At 35.5% G+C, this 25143-nt stretch overlaps 2 protein-coding genes across 2 annotated transcripts; both read right to left on the bottom strand.

Annotated features, from left to right (window-relative positions):
- Positions 1-15281: 15281 nt before the first annotated feature.
- LOC111400402 lies at positions 15282-18535 on the bottom strand. The gene is made up of 4 exons (XM_023027820.1): positions 18063-18535; positions 16349-16593; positions 16216-16249; positions 15282-16120 (listed from the first exon to the last, which is right to left on the bottom strand). The coding sequence occupies exons 1-4, from the start codon at positions 18376-18378 to the stop codon at positions 15282-15284; spliced, it is 1434 nt and encodes a 477-aa protein (XP_022883588.1). The 5' UTR covers positions 18379-18535.
- A 690-nt stretch (positions 18536-19225) lies between these two features.
- Positions 19226-24083, bottom strand: LOC111401486 (26S proteasome regulatory subunit 7A-like). Its single transcript, XM_023029226.1, has 10 exons — positions 23902-24083; positions 23132-23213; positions 22853-22944; positions 22693-22770; positions 22358-22419; positions 21683-21827; positions 21275-21493; positions 21012-21193; positions 20123-20298; positions 19226-19679 (listed from the first exon to the last, which is right to left on the bottom strand). The coding sequence occupies exons 1-10, from the start codon at positions 23986-23988 to the stop codon at positions 19522-19524; spliced, it is 1281 nt and encodes a 426-aa protein (XP_022884994.1). The 5' UTR covers positions 23989-24083; the 3' UTR covers positions 19226-19521.
- Positions 24084-25143: the final 1060 nt, after the last annotated feature.

The raw sequence follows: 25143 nt of genomic DNA, 5'->3' as shown, positions 1-25143 counted from the left end.
CCAAAGACATTAGCTACAGTGGAAAGACCCCATAAATCACTATGAATCAAATGAAAAGGATGAGAACTTCTTTTCTTGTTGATAGGAAAAGATACACGAGTGTGTTTTGCTAATTCACAAATACTACAATGAAACTCAAAGATATCTAATCCTTGGAACAACTAAGGAAACATGATTTTTAAAACTTTAAATGATAGATGACCAAGACGTAAGTGATACAACCAAATGTTATCTTTATTTTCGAAACTTAGAAAAGATGAAGGCAAAGGCAAATAACTCCTTTCTTTCTGAAGTGTTTCAAGGTGATAGAGGCCACTCCTCTTCTTAACAAGTTCCATCCTCCTCCCCATTCCCTGATCTTGAAAAACACAATAAGAAGGAGAAAACACAGCGTAACACTTAAGATCTTGAGTAAGCTTTTGAATGGACACAAGGCTGGTTGACAGTTTTAGTACATGAAGGACAAGTTTGAGAACAAGGTTAGGTGTGATATGTATATCTCCAAACCCTGCAACAGTGGCTAGAGAGCCTTTGGCAGCTACAATTTTTCTATTACTTAGACATGGGGTATAGTTTTGAAAGAATTGAGGAGTGGGGGTCATATGGTTTGTGGCACATGAGTCAATGATCCAAGAATTGTCATAACATTTGTTTGAGGCATTGTTGTAAAAAGAAAATGAAAGGTTACTTGAAAAGGCCAAAGAGCAGGTTCCAGAAGGCTTTTCAAGAGACTCCAATAAGCTTCTTACCGTTCAATTTTTTCACTGTTAAATCCTCCTACTTTGAGATATTCCTCTATTTTTGGCTGCTCCACCATGTGTGCTTGCGGTCTCTACTACCTCTCATGGTTTCTCCATTCTTGGCTTGGAGGTTTACCATTTAAGTTCCAACATTTATCCCTTTCATATCTCGGTTTATTGCAATAGGTGCCCCAAAGGTCGTCCTTGTTTTCTTTCCACTCTTTTCCTTTACCCGAGTATTTGAACAGATCATTGATTCTTTTCTCCTAATGGTTTGCTACCAGGGCTGACCCATTCGTGGTGTGTGGTTCAAGCATAACACTTCTTCGACTTTCTTTTGCTCGAATTAATGAGATAGTTTCTTCTAGAGTTGGTGTGTCTGACTTTCCAAGGATTTGAACTCTAGCATGTGAAAATCTATTTGCAATCAACAATGTTTTTTCCTTTTGGTTTATCAACAATCTCCCATGTTCTATTCCTTTCTAATGCATTCATTTCCTCTTTCCCTTTTTGACAATGCCTCAGAAACAATGTTAGGAATAACAATGGTGTTTAAACTCACTATGAACCTTTTGTGGGTTGGTGATAGGTTTTTAAGTGAAACATAGTGAGATAGTGGGTAGAGTAGTTGTTTGGTGCATTCTCTGATATTTTTTCTAATAGCAACAGGGAAATCCAGGTCATCTATGGAATCAATGGATGTTTCAACATTTTGTGTATGTAAAGGTAAGCCAGATCTTACCGTGATCTCATTATCAAAGTCTGAGATGGATTCTTTGACTTGTGATGATTTTGGAAGGGCCTTTCTCGTTGAATACACCTGAGTAATACTTGGAAGACCATGATTGACACTGGCTGGGATAGGAGGAAACTTGAGTTCAGTGACAGGATTCGATGACTTGTATGTAGTTTCTTCGGTTTCGACACGAACTAGAGCATCTGAGACTTGAGGTAAGTCAAGATGTTTAATTGGTTCGAAGGACTCACAAGTACTCCTTTCCATCATTGATATCTCCCCTTGAAGGGAAGACTTGGAAAAAAATGGTGTTTTTTCAGTAAAGGTATCATCTGCAAAATGTAAAATTTTCTAGATGAGGGATTGTAACACTTGCACCCCTTTTGAGTGGATGAGTAACCAAGGAAGACAAATTTAATGGCTCGAGGGTCTAGTTTGCCTCTATGTTGGTTGTGACATGAACAAAGGCACCATTAGAGGTTCGGAAATGGGGATAAAATTTATTAAGTACCTCCATGGAGCTTTTTTTTATCTAACACAGTCAAAGGAAGCCTATTTGTGACAAACGTGGCAGTAAGAATAGCCTCCCCCCAGTAGAATTTAGGAACATTTCCTTGAAAGAGTAAAGCTTAGGTAGTTTTGAGTAAGTATCTATTTTTCCTTTCAGCTACCCCATTTTCCTGGGTTGTGTTGACACATGAAGAATCATGGATAATACCTTGTGTTTGGAAATAATGTTATAGAGTTTGGTTGAAGTAGTCTCGAGCACTGTCCATCCTAAATCTTTTTTATTTTTACGTCGAATTGATTTTGAATCATTGAGTGGAATGTAGGTATAAAAATGCTGATTTCAGATTTTTGTTTAAAGAGGAAGAGCCATGTAACCTGAGTACAATCATCAATTAAGGTTATGAACCAACGAGCCCCAAAGACATTAGCTACAGTGGAAAGACCCCATAAATCACTATGAATCAAATGAAAAGGATGAGAACTTCTTTTCTTGTTGATAGGAAAAGATACACGAGTGTGTTTTGCTAATTCACAAATACTACAATGAAACTCAAAGATATCTAATCCTTGGAACAACTAAGGAAACATGATTTTTAAAACTTTAAATGATAGATGACCAAGACGTAAGTGATACAACCAAATGTTATCTTTATTTTCGAAACTTAGAAAAGATGAAGGCAAAGGCAAATAACTCCTTTCTTTCTGAAGTGTTTCAAGGTGATAGAGGCCACTCCTCTTCTTAACAAGTTCCATCCTCCTCCCCATTCCCTGATCTTGAAAAACACAATAAGAAGGAGAAAACACAGCGTAACACTTAAGATCTTGAGTAAGCTTTTGAATGGACACAAGGCTGGTTGACAGTTTTAGTACATGAAGGACAAGTTTGAGAACAAGGTTAGGTGTGATATGTATATCTCCAAACCCTGCAACAGTGGCTAGAGAGCCTTTGGCAGCTACAATTTTTCTATTACTTAGACATGGGGTATAGTTTTGAAAGAATTGAGGAGTGGGGGTCATATGGTTTGTGGCACATGAGTCAATGATCCAAGAATTGTCATAACATTTGTTTGAGACATTGTTGTAAAAAGAAAATGAAAGGTTACTTGAAAAGGCCAAAGAGCAGGTTCCAGAAGGCTATTCAAGAGACTCCAATAAGCTTCTTACCGTTCAATTTTTTCACTGTTAAATCCTCCTACTTTGAGATATTCCTCTATTTTTGGCTGCTCCACCATGTGTGCTTGCGGTCTCTACTACCTCTCATGGTTTCTCCATTCTTGGCTTGGAGGTTTACCATTTAAGTTCCAACATTTATCCCTTTCATATCTCGGTTTATTGCAATAGGTGCCCCAAAGGTCGTCCTTGTTTTCTTTCCACTCTTTTCCTTTACCCGAGTATTTGAACAGATCATTGATTCTTTTCTCCTAATGGTTTGCTACCAGGGCTGACCCATTCGTGGTGTGTGGTTCAAGCATAACACTTCTTCGACTTTCTTTTGCTCGAATTAATGAGATAGTTTCTTCTAGAGTTGGTGCGTCTGACTTTCCAAGAATTTGAACTCTAGCCTGATCAAATTCAAGATTCAATCCTACCAAAAAATCATAAACTCGATCTTTTTCAATGAAGTTCTTCAAGGTGACAGCATCATTAGGACATTTCATTTCAAAAACACGAGAATGATCAAGTTCTTGCCACAAATTTTGCAATATGTTTGCATACTCTGTGACAAATTTGTCTCCTTATTTTGTGGCTGCGGTCTTAACCTTTATCTCATACACTTGGACTGCATCATGAGCCTTTGAATATGTGCGGTGGACAAAGTCCCATATCTCCTTTGCGACAGCCAGAAACATGTATGTGTTGCTAATCATGGGATCCATAGAGTCCCATAGTCGGGACATTATCATGGAATCCTCTTTATCTGGTTTATCCTTTGCAGATCCTTTTCCAAGAAGGTGATTAAGTCTTCCTTTGCCTTTGAGATACGTTCGGACAAATTGAGACCATTTGAGGTAGTTTTTCCCATTGAATCTGTAGGAGGCCTGAATGTTCTGTAACTCTCCAATTATCTAAACAGAATTGGATTCTTCTGATGGGTTAGGGTTGTTGGTGATTTCGGAGGTTGACATGGTGATTAAGGCTAGCTGATCAGGTTTTAAGGAAGGCTATTAATGCAAAATACTGGCTAAAATATGTCAGAAAAGAACCAAAAAAAGAGATTAAATCCGCAGCAATGAAGACTACTAAAAAAATCCCAGAGGAGCCGATGGCTCTGATACCATGAAAAAAAATGTGGGTAGGAAAATTGTTACTTTTCATTAATAATACACAACAATATATGGTAATTTACAAGAGGAAAAATAGGAAACTAAATCAGCCTAAAATCTGAGAAGAATATTTTCCAAATCACTATGATTAAGGGATAGACAGATAATTGAATCCCTTCAATTAAGGAATTTCAAAAACAAATTATTTTCTTAATCTATTTACAGCCTTTTTCTCACTTGACAATTATACATCACTTCAATTACCTTTATGTAATGGCCTCGATTCAACCAAATAGGGTAATGATATGGAGGCGGACCTGTGTTGATTTCTTAGTTTGTTGCCACATGGTCCTCATTTGGTGGCTTGCTGATGAGGCGTAATAGGATTCTTTTGTCGAATGTGTTATGTAATCATTAACATTTTAATTAAAGTGCTTCTTTCTATGAATAATATGTTTTTCTTGAAATTTAAGTTCAACTCCCATTTGAGTAACAATTTTTTTAACAGTAATCTTGCCAGATTAAAATTAAGTTTCTCTATATATTTCAAAAAAATACGTGGTTTCAAGTAATTAATTTCAATATCAATAGACATGTCCTCTCTTTGCAATATTTTGTTTATGTAATTCATAGTGACATTATATTGTACCAAATAAATATGTCAAACAAGAACTCAAAATATATAGTCAGAAATAAACTTTTAGCAGCTATAAATGCATAAGGGTCATCACATATTTCTGTCAAATGTTTGAAAGCAACTTTTACTTCTCACACTCGAAATATTATTGCTTCAATACTTTCAACTTAACTTTTCTAGCGCATTTGTATTAGTGACTTAAGTGTCAAACCCTCCACATTATCCTGAAAGTTTTTCATCTCTTTGTAGAACATGAAAATAATATGTTGCCTGCCCTTTCATAGTTAGGGCCAACACTAAGAAGGGTAGATATATATCTCATTCTTCTTTTTTCTCTTCCTCCTTCTGCTACTGTTGCTTCTTCTTTTTCTTCTTCTTCTTCTTCTTCTCCTCCTCCTCCTCCTCCTTCTCTTTTGATGAGGACATCCATTCTATTTATTTTCCAATTGGACTTTTATTTATGTTTTGGACTCTTATTTATATAATTAGGCTAATATAAGGGGGTTGGCCAAAGTCTGTTCTCTTTAGGATTTTGTGTTTGCTATTTGAATCTAGTTTGTCGTAAAATTGAAATAGTTGATGATTGAATAAAAATATTGATGACTTGTTGCACACTTTTTCTTATTTCCTCCATTTTATTCTCCTTCTAGTTCTACTGTTGCGCACTCTTTCATTGGACACAAGAGACGGCTAAGGCTTTTAAGCTAATCAAGAAGCGAACAACAGAAGCCCCTATCATGTGACTTCCTTACTTTTTCAAAGTCTCTGAGGTCGAGTGCGATGCCTATAGGATAGGAATAGATGGCGTCTTTAGTTGGGAACGTCGTCCTTTGTTTATTTCAGTGAGAAGTTAAATGATGCTAAACAACGCTACTCAACTTATGATAAGGAATTGTATGTAGTTATACATGCTTTGCGCTACTGGCGCCATTACTTGCTGCCTCAAAAGTATGTTCTTTATTTGGATCATGAGACCTTCCGTCATCTAAACTCCCAGAAAAAGTAGAATTCTAGGCATGGTCGCTAGATTAAATATTTGGAGGCATATTCCTTTGATTCGAAACATAAGAAGTGTATGGAGAACTAAGCACCTGATGCTTTAAGTCGTCGTGTCTCCTTTTTGTCGATCATGAGCGTCAAGGTCACAAGTTTTGAAAGACTTAAGGAAGATTACTAAACATGTTCTGATTTAAAGGATATTTTTCTTAATTTGCAAGGTGGAAGGTCAGATATCTCGGATGGTTTTCATCTTCAGGAGGGTTACTTTTTTAGGGCCAATAAATTGTGCATTCCTCAAACTTCAGTGCAGACTTCATAGTGTGGAAAATTCATGCGGGAGGCTTAGTCTGTCACTTTGGGTGTGATAAGACCATATAAGAGATTGAACATCAATTCTATTGGCCTAGTTTGAAAAAAGATACGGTTAAGATTGTCAATACATGTAACACTTGTCAATTGGCCAAATAGAAGAGGCAGAACACTGGTTTATACACACCTCTTCTCGTCTCTAATTGTTGTTGGCAAGATGTTAGTATGAATCTTGTGTTAGACCTTTCACGCACTCCATGCACTGCAAAGAAGCACGACTCTATTTTTGTGGTAGTCGATCATTTCTTAAAAATGGCTCATTTTATCCCTTATAGCAAGACCTCAGATGCGTCCAAGGTTGCTACGTTATACTTTAGTGAAATTGTCAAATTGCATAGGCTTCCTAAGATCATTGTGTCAGATAAGGATGTACGTTTTACTAGACATTTTTGGAGAATCTTGTAGCAAAAGGTTGGTACTAAATTGATATTTTCTACGGCCTACCACCCTCAGAATGAGGTCAAATAGAAGTGGTTAACCATATTCTTGGTAATTTGCTAAGATGTCTGGTTCGGGAAAATCTTAGAAATTTGGATTTGATTCTCCTATACAGTTCCATGAATCGATCGTTAGGTATGAGTTCATTTGAAGTTGTTCATGGATATAAGCCTAGAAAACCTTTAGATCTCATTCCAATACCGCCACATGCTAGAGTTTCTATGTTAGCCGAGGTATTTGCACAACATCTTCATGACTTGCATATTGAAATCAATAAACAACATGAAGCTAATAATGCATCATAAAAACTTTGAGCTGATTTACATAAACGATATGTGGAGTTTAATATTGAGGATTACGTTATGGTCCAAATTAGGCCAGAGAGGCGTCTACCTGGACCCACCTTCAAATTGCAGGTCTGTAGTGATGGTCCTTTTTAAAATTTTAAAGCAAATTGGTCCAAATGCATATATTGTTGACATTCCACCACACCTTAGGTACCACTCTACTTACAATGTTGAGGACTTAGTTGCTTAAACAGGTCATTTCAATTCCTCCGATGATCCTCTTTTACCTCCTTCCGTAGACTTTGATCCTTATTTTTTGCCACTTCTAGCCCAATACCACCTCTCATAGCACATAAAGATAAAATTGATGCTATTTTAGATGAACAAATTATGTTGACTAATGATGGAGAGGTTCAATGCTTCCCCATTCATTGGGTTGATCGACTTGATTCTAACTATACATGGATCTCCAGAGAGACACTATAACAATTTGACCCAAATTTATTGGAGCTCTATCAGAGTCAGTAGGATCTTCCTTGCGCAGATTGCCTCCCATCCACTCAGGGAGAGTCGGTTAGGATACCAAATTCAGACTTCCACTGGCACATTTTTACAGACGTTGGAAGAAGTTTGCTCAACCACTTAGCTTACGATTGGGAGATTGACTGCAGCCTCTCGTGATCTGTCCACTCGATAAGATGGAGTTTTCTCCCACTCCTGGAGAGCTAATGAGGACATCCATTTTATTTATTTTCTAGTTGGACTTTTATTTATGTTTTGGACTCTTATTTAAATAATTGGGCTTGTACAAGGGCTTTGGCTGAAGTCCGTTCTTTTTAGGGTTTTGTTTTGCTATCTAAATCTAGTTTGTCGTGAAATTGAAACAGCTGACAATTAAATAAAAATATTGATGGCTTGTTGCACACTTTTTCTCCTTTCCTCCATTCCGTTCTCCTCCTACTATTTTCCCAGTCTCCTCCATGATCACAGATCAGAGAATAATGCAGAATTTTAATGACTGTGAGTAATGGGTGGTTAAAAAAAATGTCAGAAAATACTTGCTAGTTTGACCCATTAAATAATTTCGAAAATAAATAAAAATTTTATTTAAGTCAAGGAAACCTAAGGCCCCAGTTAAAACTTTTTAATAATTGTGTGGGGAGTGATCCGAAACCCTGACGCTCCACAAAAATGCCACATTTTCCATCACTTAAACACTTCATCTAAACTGATTATTTCTTTCACATTTTATATTTATAATATAAATATATAACAGAGGACTCTATTATGGACCAAGTGGTTTTGAATGACTCCTAATGCGAATCATCCCTTGAAAATATAAGAAAAATACATAATAAAACATGCCAACTTGTTAGTTATCTAATTAACGTAAAGTAGGATCGAAATTATACAGTTGTTAGCGAAGTTGGTGAAAAATGAAAATGTGATATATTCTTGGTCAAGTTGAGCTACAAACAAGATGGTTCATTTGTAATTTATTATTTTCTCCTAATTTCCTAACATGCATACACTTTTAGATAGAAAAACGTGTGAAATAGAAAAATATAGTATTAGATTCTTAACTTATAGTATATTGTTAATTATTTACGCCATGGATCTTCAAGATCAATAAAGTTTGACGACCTCGGTTTTCAGCTGGATCCACTAAGTCCACGCGTAAGGCTTTCGCACACTTAGACAATCCGTTAAAACACACGACTCTCTGAAGGTCAAGTAGGCGGCTACGAGTATTCTGATGGTCGAATCAGTCAACTTATCTATATTTGAGTGTAGAATGAACGGAAGACTTGTACCACAAATATGTGTATGAGCAACAAGTTGTAGAGAGACAATAGGAGAGCAATAATACTATTGAGAGTGTAAAATTGTATTACCTTCTAATGGCACTAGTTGTGAGCTTTTATAATGGAACACTTAAAGTGGTTACTGTTGGATGAAATGACACGTGACCTCATCTTAACTATCGAGGCGTCTCCTCCTTGGCGTTACTTCTACAGTCCTAAGTTCGTGGGCATTAAATGATTCTAAAAAGTTGGTTCCCAATAGCCTAGTCTTGACATCTAAAAAGTATACTGAGCTGACTAAAAAGTGCATGTTACAGAGAGTTCACATCAATTAATGTCAAATATTGTATGAAAGATCTTGAAAGTATGTTTTCACACTTATATGACACTTAAAATAAGGTTATTATTGATGAAATGAGTGGATTTCCTCACAGTTGTGTAATTATTGTTATTGTAGGCAACCACCTTCCTCCCAATTGAAGAAGAACTAGGCAAAAAGGAAGAGGAAAAAGGACCAAATCGTACAAAAATATAAATTTGCGGACCAAAGTGCTCACATGTCGAGAGTTGAAGGAAATTGGGTCAAGTTTTGGAGGGCATAATCGAAGGAAAGTCAAAATTCGAAGACCAAAATGTATAAGATTACAGTTGAGGAACCTAACGTGCAATTACCTGAAGACTTTAGCTGCTAAAAGGGGAAGAAAGTTTGGCATCTGGGTGCCACTTACAAGCTCCTAGGTGACACCGAGCTGAATTTTGGATAGAACTTGAGCGCCTTGTCGCTCGTTCAAAATCTAGGATCCATTTTATTTATTTTTGGAATTCTAGGGTCTGTTTGATAAATTGTTGGGGACAGTTTTTTAGGGCTTTTATAAGCTATTCTCAACCATTCCTCATTTTTTCATTTCATTCTCTTTTTTCTTTCATTTTGGAGGCCAAGAGCAAGGCACAAAACAGAAGAAGATGATGAGATTTTGGAAATAAATAAATAAATAAATAAAGATCAAGTTAATCTTTCCTTTAAGAATCTAACTAAGAGACGGGTTCTACATTTTATCATGTATTTTGTTCTTGAACTTGCAATATATTCATCTAACTCTTCTCCTTTTTATTATTTATGCAAAATGAGTTAGTTCTTAATATTGGAATTTATGACGTAGCTTAATCTAACTTTATTTATTTCAGTACTTTTTCTTTAATGTTAAGTTACTTATTTTTGTGTGTATATACTATTGTGCTGTTGCTCCTCATTTATATGACCAAATGAATGAATGTGTTTAGTAATTTATACATCGTTTGAGAAAAGATTTTGAATTTTAGACCAAGAAGTGAGTACCTTAGGTCTTTGTAGGGAATAGATATATACCACTAATTCTAAGTGATCCATTAAATTATTTTCACAAAAATTAAATTCTATTGTTTGGGTTTTAATCAACATAAAGATATAGCAAGCTAAATTAAGCAATTAGGGTTAATTTCGCTCGAGGGAGGTAATTAGTTAAATCGAAAAATCGGGTCTAATATTCTAAATGAGTAATTTGTATTTGCTTGTGAAGAAATTAATTAGGTGACAGTTAAGCAAAATCATGAATCCTAACCATTATCCTCTTCGAAATTTTCCTCAATTTTATGATTTGTTATTGTTGTAGAGTTTTTAGTTGTTTTCAATATTTTCAAAAAAATTAAAATTAAATGTGTGTGTGTTGTTGTTAGGAGGATTAAATTGACTAGAGTATTGTAATTTAAAGTAAACGTTTCTCGAGGGATCGGCTTTAACTCTTAGTCCACTTTATTATTTAAAAGTAAATCGTACACTTGCGGTATATAATTTTAACGAACGGATCTCTTGGAAGAAACGAAGTAAGAAGTTACCTTCTCACTTTAAAAGGAAGTCGCTTCGAATTTACTCTATAGTGGGTCATTGCACCTTACCTAGATCATGGACCTTGCTACATGAACATTGGGGGCTATATAAGGGTGTCCATAATGGACACCCGGCACCTCTACATTGGCCGAGGCGCCTGCCGTGCTGGGTGTCCATTATGGACACCCAGATGTAGCCTCCAATGTACAACAAGCATAATCCCTAGATCATACGGGTTGGGCCTGTACATGGCACCTTGATAGAGGTGAGCATTACTTTGACTACCTATTACTATTGGCCTTGGCTAGGTAGAACAATGACAAGGAGTACGGGCTTGAATTTTTTTGCTAGCAGCATCACGTGGTTGATGCTTAGAGCTTCACCGAATGAAGTGTAACAAAGTCTACAGATTTACCTGTTAAATTTGGAAAATTAGACTTGTAACTTATGCGTGACTTTAGGCGCAATGAAGAATATGAAACTAAAAAGCTATTCTCTTTCAGTTCCCTCTTCTCTTTACCTTATTCTTCATCCTATATGCATAAGAGTCTTGAGCTATATTGATTATTCCCTCTTTTAGAATTCATTCCTTGTAATGCTACATGCACAAATTTCTAGCTTTTCAACTCTTTGTGTTAAGGACCACATCTATACTTAGCCTCTTCATCCACTCGCAACTATAGTTTGCCCAACTTCAACCACACTTTGTAAATATTAGTTTAAGTTATAATTTTCATTCAGTTGTAATAGTATATTTCAGTTGTAAAATAACCTTGCTATTTGTAAATGTTTAATATGATTACTCGTCTTTTAAACATTAACTCATGTCACTTAGATTTTTGTTTCTTCAGCTATCATAGGGGCTACAAGGTATTCGAAAGTCTTATCAAGCTCACTGGTGTTCGTCTCCTATACCGTAATTGTAATTTTCTGCTTTCATCAATCAATGAACAAATTATTTTCAAAGCATTCAAAGTATGTTGCAAAGCTTTCTTTAAATTGTAATCAAATTATCTTTCATTTAAAAAAGATTGAGAAAAGGTGAAAGATAGTCTAGCTGAGCAGACTACTACCATATGGTGTCCCTTTTGTGCTAAAAAGAAAGGCACCCAAAACGTTGGTATTAGAGCTGTAGCTCATATCCCTCAATAAAAAAGCTATGGATCCAAATGCATCAAAAACCATGTGGATGACCCTCAAAAGAAGAGTACTAAATAGGGCATGCACTTAATGGGTAAACTATCAAGTTATGCTATGTCATTGAGAGCCTTTAAAAAAAAAAGTTAAGTTGGCCAAAAGGGATCCATGAATTACACATCCTACTGGATGAAAGCCGAGTGGGCTGCACAGCGATTACTAATGCCATGACAATGATTCGTGACCTATTGGAAGAAATGGAAACATTGAGAGTTCAGTTGAGAATACTCCAATGTGTAGTTAGCAATGGGAAAGCTCTCACACAAGATTATGTACCTAGGCTCATCCTAGAATCTTGAACCTATGGAGGTGCACACAATGCAAAGCAGGTCGAGAACTTATTTTCTTGTGACTACCATTAAAGACGAAGCATGAAGAGTAACGAATGCTACCATGTATTTATGTGGAGAAGCAAAATTGTGGTGGCGGACAACATATGTCGATATTGAAGCCAACAGGTTTCGAATAGACTCTTGGTATCTTTTCAAGGAGGTGATTAGATCATAATTTTTCCCTAAAAATATGGAATATCAGGCTTACTGGCATTATAGGAACTAAAACATACAGGTCCCATCCAAGAAGTATGTGAAATCCTTTTCAAGACACGTGCTGAATATTCAAGACATGTTCGAAAAAATAAGTTGTTCATGTTCATAAAAGGGTTGAAACTGTGGATACTTACAAAAATTCAAAGACATAAGTTAGCTGATTTGAGCAACATTAGGAGCTACCGAATATCTAACGGACTATCAACCTGAATCAAGAAAAGATTGGCCATAAGGGAATAGCCAATCTAGTAGGGGAGAAAACAAATTTTTCAAGCCTAACTCAAACTCAAATGGAGAAGAGCATTACTCTTACTATAAGGGAAGAGACAATCAAATCACTTGTCAAAGTAACTTGTAGGGAAATCATTAGAGTATTCATCAAGTAACTATCATGGTAACCATAGCCACAATTGTAGCAAAGGAAAGACATCAGAGGTAGATTTGATACTACTCCTAGAATTGTGTGCTTTTTATGTGAAGGACCTCATTAGGTGACAAATTGTCTATGAAAACTCCTCATAAGTACGTATTGTCAACTAACAAGTAGAGCATCAGGTTCAAAGCAAGATGTGTTGCAAGCTAGCAGCCACTACAAGATCGACTCCAAACAGGACGAGAACATGGTTGGTGCAATCATTAGCACAACATAATATCACACCGAGTAACTAAAAGGACGATGTTCCTTTGAATAAGGTAAATGAGAAAGAGCATAAACCCCGTATTTGCAAGGCCAAAGGCTTAGTGCATATCAATGTGAAGAACAATGGAAAGTGAATTAGCGCTTTGGTGGATACTAGTGCTACCTATAACTAACTTACAAGTACCAAAGTAGAGAGCCTCAAACTTGTCCCCGAAGAAAAGTAGTGGGAAAGTCAAAGCAATCAACTCAGCTACTCAATCATTACTAGTGTTGCCAAATCCATGTTGATCAATGATCGTCCTTTTGAAGGAATGATAGGCTAAATCAATAGTTGTATTGATGAAGATGAACACTTTGTTTATTTATTTTTAATTCAAGCAGAAGTAGTTTAATATTTTTTGCGTTTTTTTGATTAATTATGCATGCTCGTTGTATATTTAAATGTTTGCGTGTCATTTAGATAATTAATTGCTTGCTGTAGTGCTCAAGTGCTCACAATAAATTTAGAGCACTGCATGATTAACACACACGGATAATAGATATTAGGAATAACATGTATGGCATGTGTAATCATATGGATAATCATATAATTAAATACATTGCATATGAATTCGAATTAGGAATAAGATCGAATTGTGCTTAAAACAGGTTTAACTGTGAGAGAGAGAGATAGTTAAATAAAATTGAATTAATGATTGTCATTACACAAACCACATTAAACTACTAGAAATAGGATATTAATAAGTGGACTCGAAATTCCAACACTATCCTTCCATATAAGTTTATAAACCATGTTTTTACATACCTCGTAGAATAATTATACTAACAATATCTTTTGAGTGACCACCATTCGAGTTTGATAGAATACTAGTACACTTAAATTAAAATTTATTTCTTATGAAATGATACCCTACTCATCACATTTATTACTTGTCAACGGTCCCGTACGCTTGTATCATTTATCAGAACAATATGTTCACATATTTTTATGTTTACCTACTGATTTTTAAGTGCTATTAATGATTCCACTACATCTTCCTTAGTTATTTTTGCGCCAATTGGCTTAGAAAAACATGAACGTGAGCAGCAGGAAAATGAAGTACAACATTTGTGCAAGAAATTGACAGATTCAATGCTTTTCTCACTTGTAGGGTGCTACTACACCTGTTGCAGTCTATTCAAATATTAGCTTTTCTCCAATTAGAGGCATTGGATGGGGCTAGGCAGGGTTTATGCTCCTCTGGATATTATCAAATCCATAGTTCATTATGCTTTAACTGATGAAGCCTGGAAACTCTTGTTTGATAGTCAAGGTCAGTGCAAAGTTGAATTTTTGTTAAATTTTGACGAAATTTCTTAGTTAAAAACAATTAAATGCTGTCTGTTTTAATTACTATTTTCGACAGACTGCTTTTGCCTCTCAAAGAGATTATGGAAAGAAAGATAGTGTTAAGGAATAAAATCTCACATCAAATAAAGATGAAAACATAGACTAATTTATAAGTGATTGAGCTATTTCTCTTAAAATGTTGATATTTTAAGATGGAACCCCAAATCTTAATATGGTATCGAGTCATCAAGCTCAAACGAGCAATTCGACCAAATTAAAACTCAAAAAGATGAGCACACAAATTTCAAAATTGGTCTACTCAAACAAGCCATCGTCTTGCCGGGACAAACATGACGACTAGGTGGGCACTTTCCCAGAGAACTATATACAAGGCTTGCAATCAACAGAGTTCGAGAAAAATAGGAGAGGATCTTCTGTAACTGCTAAACAGGTATGGCGTCGTGCTGAAATTGCCAGGTTTCTTAACTGACAGGAGCACTTTTAATGATCTTCTCATTCGTACATTGTTCTCAATAATTTCAATGAATCTCCTGAAAACTTGCAAAATATATGGTACCCTCTCCAGGCTAGCAAGGTTCAAAAACTAGGACCTCAGTAAGATCCAAGCTAGTCGTACAGTTGGGAACGACAACGAAAAGGTAAATGTTTCATACAATTTTTACTGACTGAAAACTAATAGAGCAGCTAACTTGCATGATATGATTCCATTGCACAACACGATCTCTGTGCCATAGTTAAACAGATCTTAGAGAATAACAGCCACGTAATGTAGAGAAAATACTTTGCCATTATACCTGTTGTGTTAGTTTCTAAAATTGCTGAATTGTGTCAACTTTTTCATCTGAAGAATAGCTGAAAAAAGGTCTTCACCCTTCTGCCTAATGTTCTGCATTATTTCAGCCGTGGATAAATTTTAAACGCTTTCTGATTGTTCCGATAAAGGAGAAAATCCTAGTCGAGAAGTATAGCTGGGTATACAGTCTTTCAATATTAGAAATGACCAAACTCTTATGAATAGAAAAGGAAACTTCTATTGAGACACGAAACNAGGTTCTATTGTCATAAGGTAACCTTGGAACAATATCATTACAATACACTACCCTGAAGTACTTCGGATTGGGATATTCCAGATGTGATTCCATAAACCTCCCTAACTGCCTGTTACCAACCCTTGGTTGTCCATACGTGTATACACCTAAAAACCGTTGCATGACCTCATCCTCCTCGTGAAGAATTAGTACTGTTGGGAACAATATGGCCAGTGCTCCTCCCAAACTATGCCCCGTGACAACAAATTTTGCATTCTTATGTTCCTTTAGTAAGCTTTTGAGTTTACTTCTCAAGGAATAATATGCAGTCCTCTCTCCCATAACTGGAAGTAGCTTCTTGTCGGAAGACTGGTCCAATACACCTTGTTGATTAGAGGTAGACAATTTATAACCTTCAGAAGGAGTACTAGCATAAAGACGATTAAAGTTACCAGAATTAACATTTTTTACTTGGAGATTTTCTTGGAATGACAAGGTATTCTTTCTAGTGCCCAACCCTAAGGCCTCTAAGAACCCCATATGCACTTTACCAATTTCTGGTATTTCGTACCAAGAGTAGTCAAAATCTGTAATCCAATCATCAGCATCAAAAGGTTCTGTTCCTCGAAAGCTAATTAATATCAGATTTGCATCCTTTGGCTTATCACATAATATGAAAACTTGGGTCGACTCTTCTTTCTGATATTCTGCAACACAAAGGATAAGCACCCAACGTAATATTTAGGAACAAAGAGGGAAGTGGAAAACATGGTTCTACTAACATCTGAAGCAAAATTCTTACCATTCCAGCAGTTATAGAAATCCACAAAATGCATCTGCTTTTCGGATATGAGAAATTCAAAAGATTAATATTTGGTATGGACCACATGTATTCAATCTATTATTGAGAAAGAAGAACAATACAGAAATCATACCTTCCAGTGAAGATTTATGACATTTCTAACGACCTTAGCATTCTCGTAGGCTAATTTTGAAGCCATTAGGCACAGGTCAAAAAGTGCCTGATTTCCCATTTCTGGTCTCAAAAGATTGTTAAGAATATTAGGTTCATCAAACTCTTTAAGCAACATATCGCTCTTGTACAGATCTATACGCCCATCTAAATGTCCAATTGCACTAATAAATGTTTCCGAGCCTCTTTGTGGTATCACAATGTCTCCTGTTCATTGCATTTATGAAATAACTGAGGCAATCTAATGCCATGAACATAAAATTCAGTAGGAACGAGCAAGATACCAATAGCTCAAAAGCACCAAAAATATTCTCATAAAATACTTGGACTGTAAGAATTCCTTGTAAAACACAAAGCAAAAAATGAAATTCTCAATTTTAATTTTCATGCTGATTGCAATGAAAAGTGTAATGATATAGAGAGAATAATAAACCGAAATTACACGGTAATACTGGTGAGATATGAAAAGTATAATCTTAACTTGTTCAAATGCCACATTTGATAAATGAAATAACAAGTCTTTTTAATCTCAAACATGCTATGTGATCCTTTTTCCACTATAATTGCACTCTTATATATCATATATGTGTGGATATATTGTGTATTAAGAACGAAAATTGCGGATATGGTTGGCAGAGTTAATCTTTCAAGACAAGAAGCTTGAAATAGTTCCTTTAGCAGTAAAAAGGGAAAAAATCAATTATTTAAAAATTGTTCTTACTTATACCTAATTACTAGTTTGGAATCATACTTGCACAAATATATTACTTTCGTAATTTAGAACTATCAAAAATTAGCATTTTCTGTGTAGGTCGGTATTATGGTGCTGTTTCTACTACAAATATGGCTGAGGAAGAATATTTGTCACACTTCAGAAATAAAAAAATATAACATTCACTTTAAGATAGGGCAAGGATTAGTGGAAATCAAGATGCAAGGAATTCTTGTTACATTAAGAAAAAGAAGCACTTTTAAGTTGTAAAAAGAACCTATAGATATCCTACAGTAATCTAGAGTCAAAGTCCAATGCAACCTAGAATAGTCTGAATCTTGAAAGCAAATGTTATAATCAGAAGTATAACATTCTCTTTTGGATAGGCCCCTGAATGGAGAAAGTTTCTATTATTGAACTCACATAACCCTACAGTACCGATTTTGGAAACATCCAGCGGATTAAGTCTTGGACTGTAATCTGCTAGGTTACGAGTGAGCACTTTACCAGAGATATCTTATCTAAAAAAAAGTTGAATCCCAACCTTGAGGGCCCCGATGTCCCATCCCAAGAGCTCTGTGAGGGAGGTAAATCGTGGGATGTGTCCCAACGAACCAGAGAACAAGAGCTGCATGTACACTGCGCCCAATTCCATGTCTCTGGAATCGAACCCACGACAATGATGGAACCGCCTGAATAATCAACCTATTTTCCATAAGAGTCGAACAAAATTTTCCTCGCTGTATTTGGGATCAACCATAGGCGAATATCTAGAGATGTTTGTAAACATCATAGAAGCACTGCCAAAGTATCCACTTATGCACAAATTAAAGACATTTCAGCTTATTCATCACGGTTTACATCTATAGTCACCCATAGAAACAGTACAATTCTACTAATCAACTATATTCAACACTCCGAGGAATGAAAAGGGGAAATGGATGAATAAAGTTGAGCATTTTACCATGTAAAATTCTGTAGGCCAATCCAAGAAAGTTTCCATTGAGAGATAGAAGGTTTAGGATGAACTCCACAAGGTATCCAGTCCATTCCAGAGGCTTCCCAAATATCTTTATAACTTTCCTCGCTATTATCGACACAACTATCCCCCATCTGTTATCACCATTGACTTCTTCCTCAAACACCACCACACCATCACCATGGGAACCTTCAAGAAATTTGGCTACACTTTGTTGATTATTCAAGGCCAAGAACTTGAAGAGGTCCAAAATCCCACCATTTTCAGGCTTCACAATCAAGAACCCAGAAATGGAAGACATTGGCCCTCAATTTTCTTGTTTTTCTTCGCTTTTTCAAAAACCTTAACAGCAATTAATAAGCATTTACGCGACTACAGGAAAAAGGTAAAGTCACTTGTAACTATTAAATTCTGTGCACATATATCCATAATGGATTCTGGTGCGTACGCGTCATTCTTTGGTGACCTGTTATCACTTTTGGACACTGTTCTATGTAATAGTAATAGTATACTATTAGTCAATTTGAATCTCATTAATTTTCATTCTATTTTTCTCTTATATTTTTAACCACGCTCTTTATGATCTCGGCTTATGATTCAATTGCCATGTATTTAGCTATTGAGCCTCAAAGTTTATGTTTTTATGTGATCGCAGCATCAAAAAGAAAGTCTGAATTTTCCACGGAAGCCGGCTCGAATCTTTCACAAAATAATATTACACATAAATCAACAAAAAATTCCTTCTTTTTCAATCACTTAAAACAAAAACAAAAAAACTATTCCACCTAATTTCATTTCCCAAAAATAGGAAGCCATACATGGGCTTAGTTTTAGTACCATGTAACATATATGGGCTAAGGGCTTATCCCATTGTGGGCTGTTTAAAATTATTGACTATTGGATATGATCAGGGATTATCAATGTCTCGCTCACCACAGGTTCGGATTGTTTTTGGGTAAGCCAATCAAGTCTAGGTGTCTCAGCTCACCCGGAAGGTACATGGAGCAAGTAATCATCATATGGAACAATTTATTATTTGAAGTAGTAACTTGTTATTTGAGACAACAAAATTACAAAAAAATAATGGTTCAAATAACAAACTGCAACATAGGATGACAAATGCAGTCGCTGACTACAAATAGCATTACTCATACAATAATTACAAATTTATATTAACCAATCAGATTATCACCAAGAAACTCAATTATCATAGAACAAATCTAACTGAGAAAAACAAACGCACAAATCAAGCTGATCAGAATATTTTTCAACTGCAATCAAAGTGACAAAGCAATAGTTGATAATGGGAACAATATCCTTGAGCGGCCAAGCCACCCAGGGTTCTGTTCTAGTACATATAGCATGTAAGGATGAATATCGAGTAAAATCCCCAAGACCCAACTGCATCAAACACGACAGCGAAATTTCAATTGGAGAATGTTTATTAATTGTACACCATATACTTTGGTGTTGCACTGAACTTCTGGTACCCCTTAATGACTTTGTTGACAGCATCTAGAAAATCTTTCTCTGTGACCGTCTTCCTTCTTGCTCGTATAGCATACATTCCGGCCTCTGTGCACACGCTCCTTATGTCAGCTCCTGAATAAGAAGATCCACAACTTAGTCAATAAATCAATCATTAATCAGACATAATTACAAGCAGACATAAGAACATTTCCGAAAGTGAAATTTTGTAACAAATTCCTCATTGATAGAATGAAGTTAAAACAATTTTCAATTTGACCCTATTCCATTCATGTAAATTTTCAGAACTTTCAGGCATATTTCTCATAACAGTTCATATTCACCCAGAGTTTGCTCATGAAATATAGTCATCCCTGGGGTCTTAGGTAGTCATGCCTTATCCATGGTTAAAGACACAGATTGCTGGTACCAATCTTTCTCATAGTATGTTCAATGATGCTATACAAAATCAACCCTATAATCCATTCAACCTTTTTCAATAACAGAACAAGGCCAATAAGATATACCAGTAGAAATTTTCGAAGCCTAACTAATATGAAGAGAGTTCAATTTCATACCAGTAGAGTTTGGGCAAAGCCGAGCAAGAAGTTCAAACCGGATGTCCCTCTCACAATTCATTGTTCGTGTATGAATCTTAAATATCTGTGTTCTGCTTTCTAGATCTGGCAGTCCAAACTCCACTTTACGATCAAGCCGTCCAGGACGTAATAGTGCAGGATCCAGTGTATCAGGTCTGAAAAAATAAAAAATAAACAGAATTAGATTAGGAAATACAAGCGATTGTAGAATTACAGCTTAAGAAGCCACTGAACTACAAAAAGCAAAATCTGATCTTAGCAGATAATACAGTATTACATTCTATAGAAAACCTTAGCAAGCATAAAACAATAATTCTACATCTAAAATTTGAGAGAAACGGAGTGCCACCCAAACACCCCCAGAACCAATGAAAATGGAATGTAAAGGGGAAGTAATTTGATATATATACAGGCATGCAATGGTTACTTCATTTTTGCAAACTTCCAAGTCAGACATATCCCAGTAACAATGAACAAATTTTGCAGAGCATATGGAATAAGGAAAAATTGACACACAGAAAAAAATGATAATTCTGTAGTTCATATGCCTAGTCAACGCTCCAGAAGATCATTAAAAAACAAAAACAAGACAACCTGGGTCAACACACTTGCATCATTTATTTAGTCAATATTTCTCTATAAGAGAAAGGGGGGTCGTGATAACATGTGCACGAAAGCAAGAGCATTTCAGGTGCTAAAACCACCTAAATTTTAGATTGATAGAATGAGCAAGATAATTGATATGGACATGTCATTCATGTTACTCTATCAATTATCTTACACCCCGGAAGAGAAAAAATCATTGCGAAGTTTACTTAGAATGAATAAAAACAAAGTGTGACAGGTAAACGAGGAGAGCAAACAGAACCTATTAGTTGCCATTAGAACTTTAATATTGCCACGAGCGTCAAATCCATCAAGCTGATTGACAATTTCAAGCATGGTGCGTTGGACCTCATTGTCTCCACCCACTCCATCATCAAATCGTGCACCTCCAATGGCATCTACTTCATCGAAAAACACAATGCAAGCTTTTTTAGAGCGGGCCATCTGCACAGGGAAAAGGTGATAGTCAGATGGCAAGTAATGTAAGAGAACATGTACACAAACTAAAGTAACCGAGGATTTGACCTGAAATAGTTCACGAACCATCCTTGCTCCCTCACCAACATATTTCTGAACAAGCTCGCTTCCAATAACACGAATAAAACACGCATCAGTTCTGTTAGCCACGGCTCTGGCTAGCAGTGTTTTACCAGTACCAGGAGGACCATAGCAGAGAACACCCTTTGGGGGATCAATCCCTAGCTTTACAAACTTTTCAGGGTGAAGCATAGGCAGCTCAACAACCTACCATATCCATCAGATCGTGCAGTCATGAAAGAATATAAAATTTCTTAATAAATCATCTAATAGAGTTATCCAAAAAGAAAAGTAGCAATAGTTGATGAGAGAGCAAAAGAATACAAAGAATAGATAGCAGCAATAGCGATGAGGACTATCTATTCAGAGCATGACAAGAATCAATATAAAGCATACCTCTCGCATCTTTTCAATTTGCTCTTTGCATCCACCAACATCATTATAGGTAACATCTGGCTTTTCCTCCACTGTCATCATTGTAACACTTGGATCAATTTTTGGAGGCAAGGGGATCTGGATTTGATATTTATTCCTGTCAACGCTGCAATGATGAAAGAAAATGTCAAACTATGTATCACGCAATAGCAAGAGAATCATGTGCCAGCATTGAGGAAGTTCCAGCCTACGGTATCACATGTTACCAAATAAAAAGCAAAGACAGATTTTGGCATAATGAGGAGAAAGAAATGAAAGAGAGCAAATTTCAGAACCATCAGCAGCACTGAAACAGGGGACATGTAGTTGAGATTGTGAACCGCCCTAATTCAGATGTATTACATACAACTAGGCATTTCGTATACAAATAAATTGCTATTCCGAATTTGGAAATAAAAACTACAGCAATGGGAAAATTTCCATGTCACTTCACTACATCACCATTGCGCTCGATGGAACCACCATGCTAAGTTAAGCACATTTCAATATTTTGCAGTATAAAACAGAAAAATCTTTCTACCAAAATGATTCCATCTGTGCACTTTATTATCAAGCACAACAAAAAAGTCAAAAACTCCTGCAAATAACAAAGATATATTTGGTAGCGTAAAGAAAAACAAGACAGAAAAAACTTACCCAACTCTCATGCCTTCTTCTATATCAGTTGGTGAAACTTTATCACCCAATCCAACAACAAACTGCAAGAATGAAATGGTGCTAAAATGAATGAGATGTTCACAACTATGACAAAATTTTGAGTAAATAAATGAAATAACTTGCCTTACACTACAAATGCAAAACAAACATGTAGCGCAGCTGTTATATCTGGACAACTGTTATATCTGGATATGGCTTTGGAGGAATTATCACTCACTAGATTCTTTTATTTTTTTTTTTTCACTTAGTTGAGCTATAGGTTGAAACTCAAAATTCTTGAAAAAGCTGTCGAGAAGAAAGGGAAGCTAACATACCTTTGCAATTTGTTTAACATTTATAACATACTTCGCATCTTCTGTGTTTGGGCTAATGATCTTGGTACATCTTGCAACCTGGTCACAAGATGTAGTTACGGCCTTGCAAGATATAAAATAAGGTAAGCAGAACAAATAAGTTAGCAATCAAAAAAATTACCTGGAGAGGTTGCTCCTCCTGCATCATTTGCTTATCAGAGACAAGATCCCATTGGCTGGGGGCAGCTAAACCAGTGTCAGATTCCTTGATACCTAACATGAAGTGAAAACTCAACAGATTATTCTTGGCGAAACTAAAGTAATTAAGAACAAGATAATCCATGAGTACAGCAGATAATGACAGAGATCAGAAGTTTTCAAAAAAGACGACTCAGTGATTAGACAAAATTTAAAGCCTTGATCATCTTCTAAAGAAATAAAATTAGGGCACGAAACATACCACATAAATCATTAATTTTCTTGGCCATTTCCTTGATTTCCTTCTCGGCTTTCTTTATGCTAGTGGAGTAAGGTCCCAAGCCCTGCATACATCATTTCATCAGTAAAAGCAGCATTTTACAAGCATGCTTAATTATCAAACACTTCAAAGGCCATTATTTAACAAGAAGAAACTACCATCACCAAAACTTAAGCTATAAAAACAGATTGACTATGGTGTGCACCATAAAAAGCCTACACACACTTTTTCTTTATTAAATTACATAAATCCATTAAAAGCCTAAATTGAAGAGTAGAAAAATCCAGATAAAATGAGGAAACATAAACAAACAGTTAGTCTCAAGTCCTAACCAGGATTGTACACTAAGCTTCAGTTCAAGTTAAGAAAACTAATAAAAAAATCTTAATTTATATTTAATTTCCAAACCCCAGATCCTAAAAATACCCAAAACCTGGCTAGAATCCTTGCACCACAATGTACAAATCATTTATAGTTCAGCACATTGCTTGTTACTCTTCGTAATATAATTAAATAATAAAATAACGCACTCGATTCTCATTAGGGTTTTCTGAAGCTACAGTTACTAGAACTCCGTTCCAATTCAATATTCCTATTCTAGATCATAATTATTCCATTCAATATTCCTATCCTCAGCTCAGACCTCACAAAATAATCTGACTATTTTCATTTCTTCGATGTCTAGTAGAAACAAAAAATAACAAAAACATAGCTGAAAATTAGGGCTCACGAGAGGGGGAAAAGAACAGTACATAGGTTTTGAGAAGTGCGATATCGTCTTCATCAAGTGGCGGAGGGTTCTTCTCGTCCTTGATCGCATCTTCAGGATCCGGTGCCATTTTTCAATAATCTTATTTGATTAACTTTTTTTTTCCCTCTGAATTTTATAGATGAAAGTTTTCTTGAGGAAGAAGAAGTGAGGAAATGGGCGAGACCGAAAAGGCTATTGGGATTTTATAAACCCCATTTATATCACGTGATCTGCACGTGTACCCGGCCCAAAATACATGATACTGATGGGGTACTTTTTAAATTGGCTTGGTCAAACAACCAATTTTTCAATTTGACCATTTTTTTTTATTCACCTTATTGGCCTCTTGTCAATAAAAAGACAATTGTGCCCTTATTTATGTTTCACAATTACAAAAGTATACCAATTCTTTGAAAGACAATAATACCCTTAAAAGTTTAAATAAATTCAGTTACTTCCATACGTAAATTTCAAAATCAGTTTTGCTTATCAATTTCTTCAATACAGTAAAAAAGAATTTTTTCCTTCCATCTGCTAAAATATTGAAATTTCCCAAAATTATCAAAGGTTCAACAAAGAAACAATACTCACAGTTGGCACAGAAAATTGGTAAGTGTAAATACGTATTTTTTATTTTGTTTTAGTTAAATTTACTGTTTGAATCTTTAAATCTTTTTTAATAAAGGCAGATGAATTTTACAGTATTTAAACGCACATGTATAATTTTTTTATAACAAAAACAACAAAAAAATTCATCTCTGTATGCATATATTTTACAGGAAAAATTTATAGGTAGACGTAAAATAAATATTTAAACATTATTTCGTAGAAAAAGGGAAAAAATAAAAAATTCGAGCGTAAATTCCAGATGAAACGGACAAAAAAGTTGGGCCAAATGTTTCCAGTCGGCCTACTTTTTCTTTTTTCTTTTTTCCCTCCTCTCCCCTTTCAGATTTTAGAATTTATTTGTTCATTAATATATTAAAATAAATATTAATGAATATTTAATACTAATTGAAATAAATATTTTTGAAACAATTAAAATAATCAATAAATTATTTAAAGTATAAAATTAAATTAAATATGAAATGAACAATTTAAAAAATTATATATTAATTCCTTATTTTTAATTTGTAGCAGATATGGCATCAGCATGTGTCCTGTAACGCCCCAAATTTTATGAACTTAAATTCGAGGTATTACCGATATCATTTCATATACATACTTGAAGCGGAAAAATTTA

Source organism: Olea europaea, chromosome 10, assembly GCF_002742605.1.
Source record: "Olea europaea var. sylvestris chromosome 10, O_europaea_v1, whole genome shotgun sequence".
Taxonomy (NCBI): domain Eukaryota; kingdom Viridiplantae; phylum Streptophyta; class Magnoliopsida; order Lamiales; family Oleaceae; genus Olea; species Olea europaea.
This window is presented reverse-complemented; position numbering and strand designations above follow the sequence as displayed.

Excerpts from the sequence above, each read along its gene's own strand:
- LOC111401486 (XM_023029226.1), bottom strand. The coding sequence starts at position 23,988 with ATGGCACCGGATCCTGAAGATGCGATCAAGGACGAGAAGAACCCTCCG. Across the intron at positions 22,420-22,692 it reads ATGTTAAACAAATTGCAAAG|TTTGTTGTTGGATTGGGTGA; the intron begins GTATGTTAGCTT and ends TCATTCTTGCAG. Across the intron at positions 19,680-20,122 it reads GCTTTGCCCAAACTCTACTG|GAGCTGACATAAGGAGCGTG; the intron begins GTATGAAATTGA and ends CTTCTTATTCAG.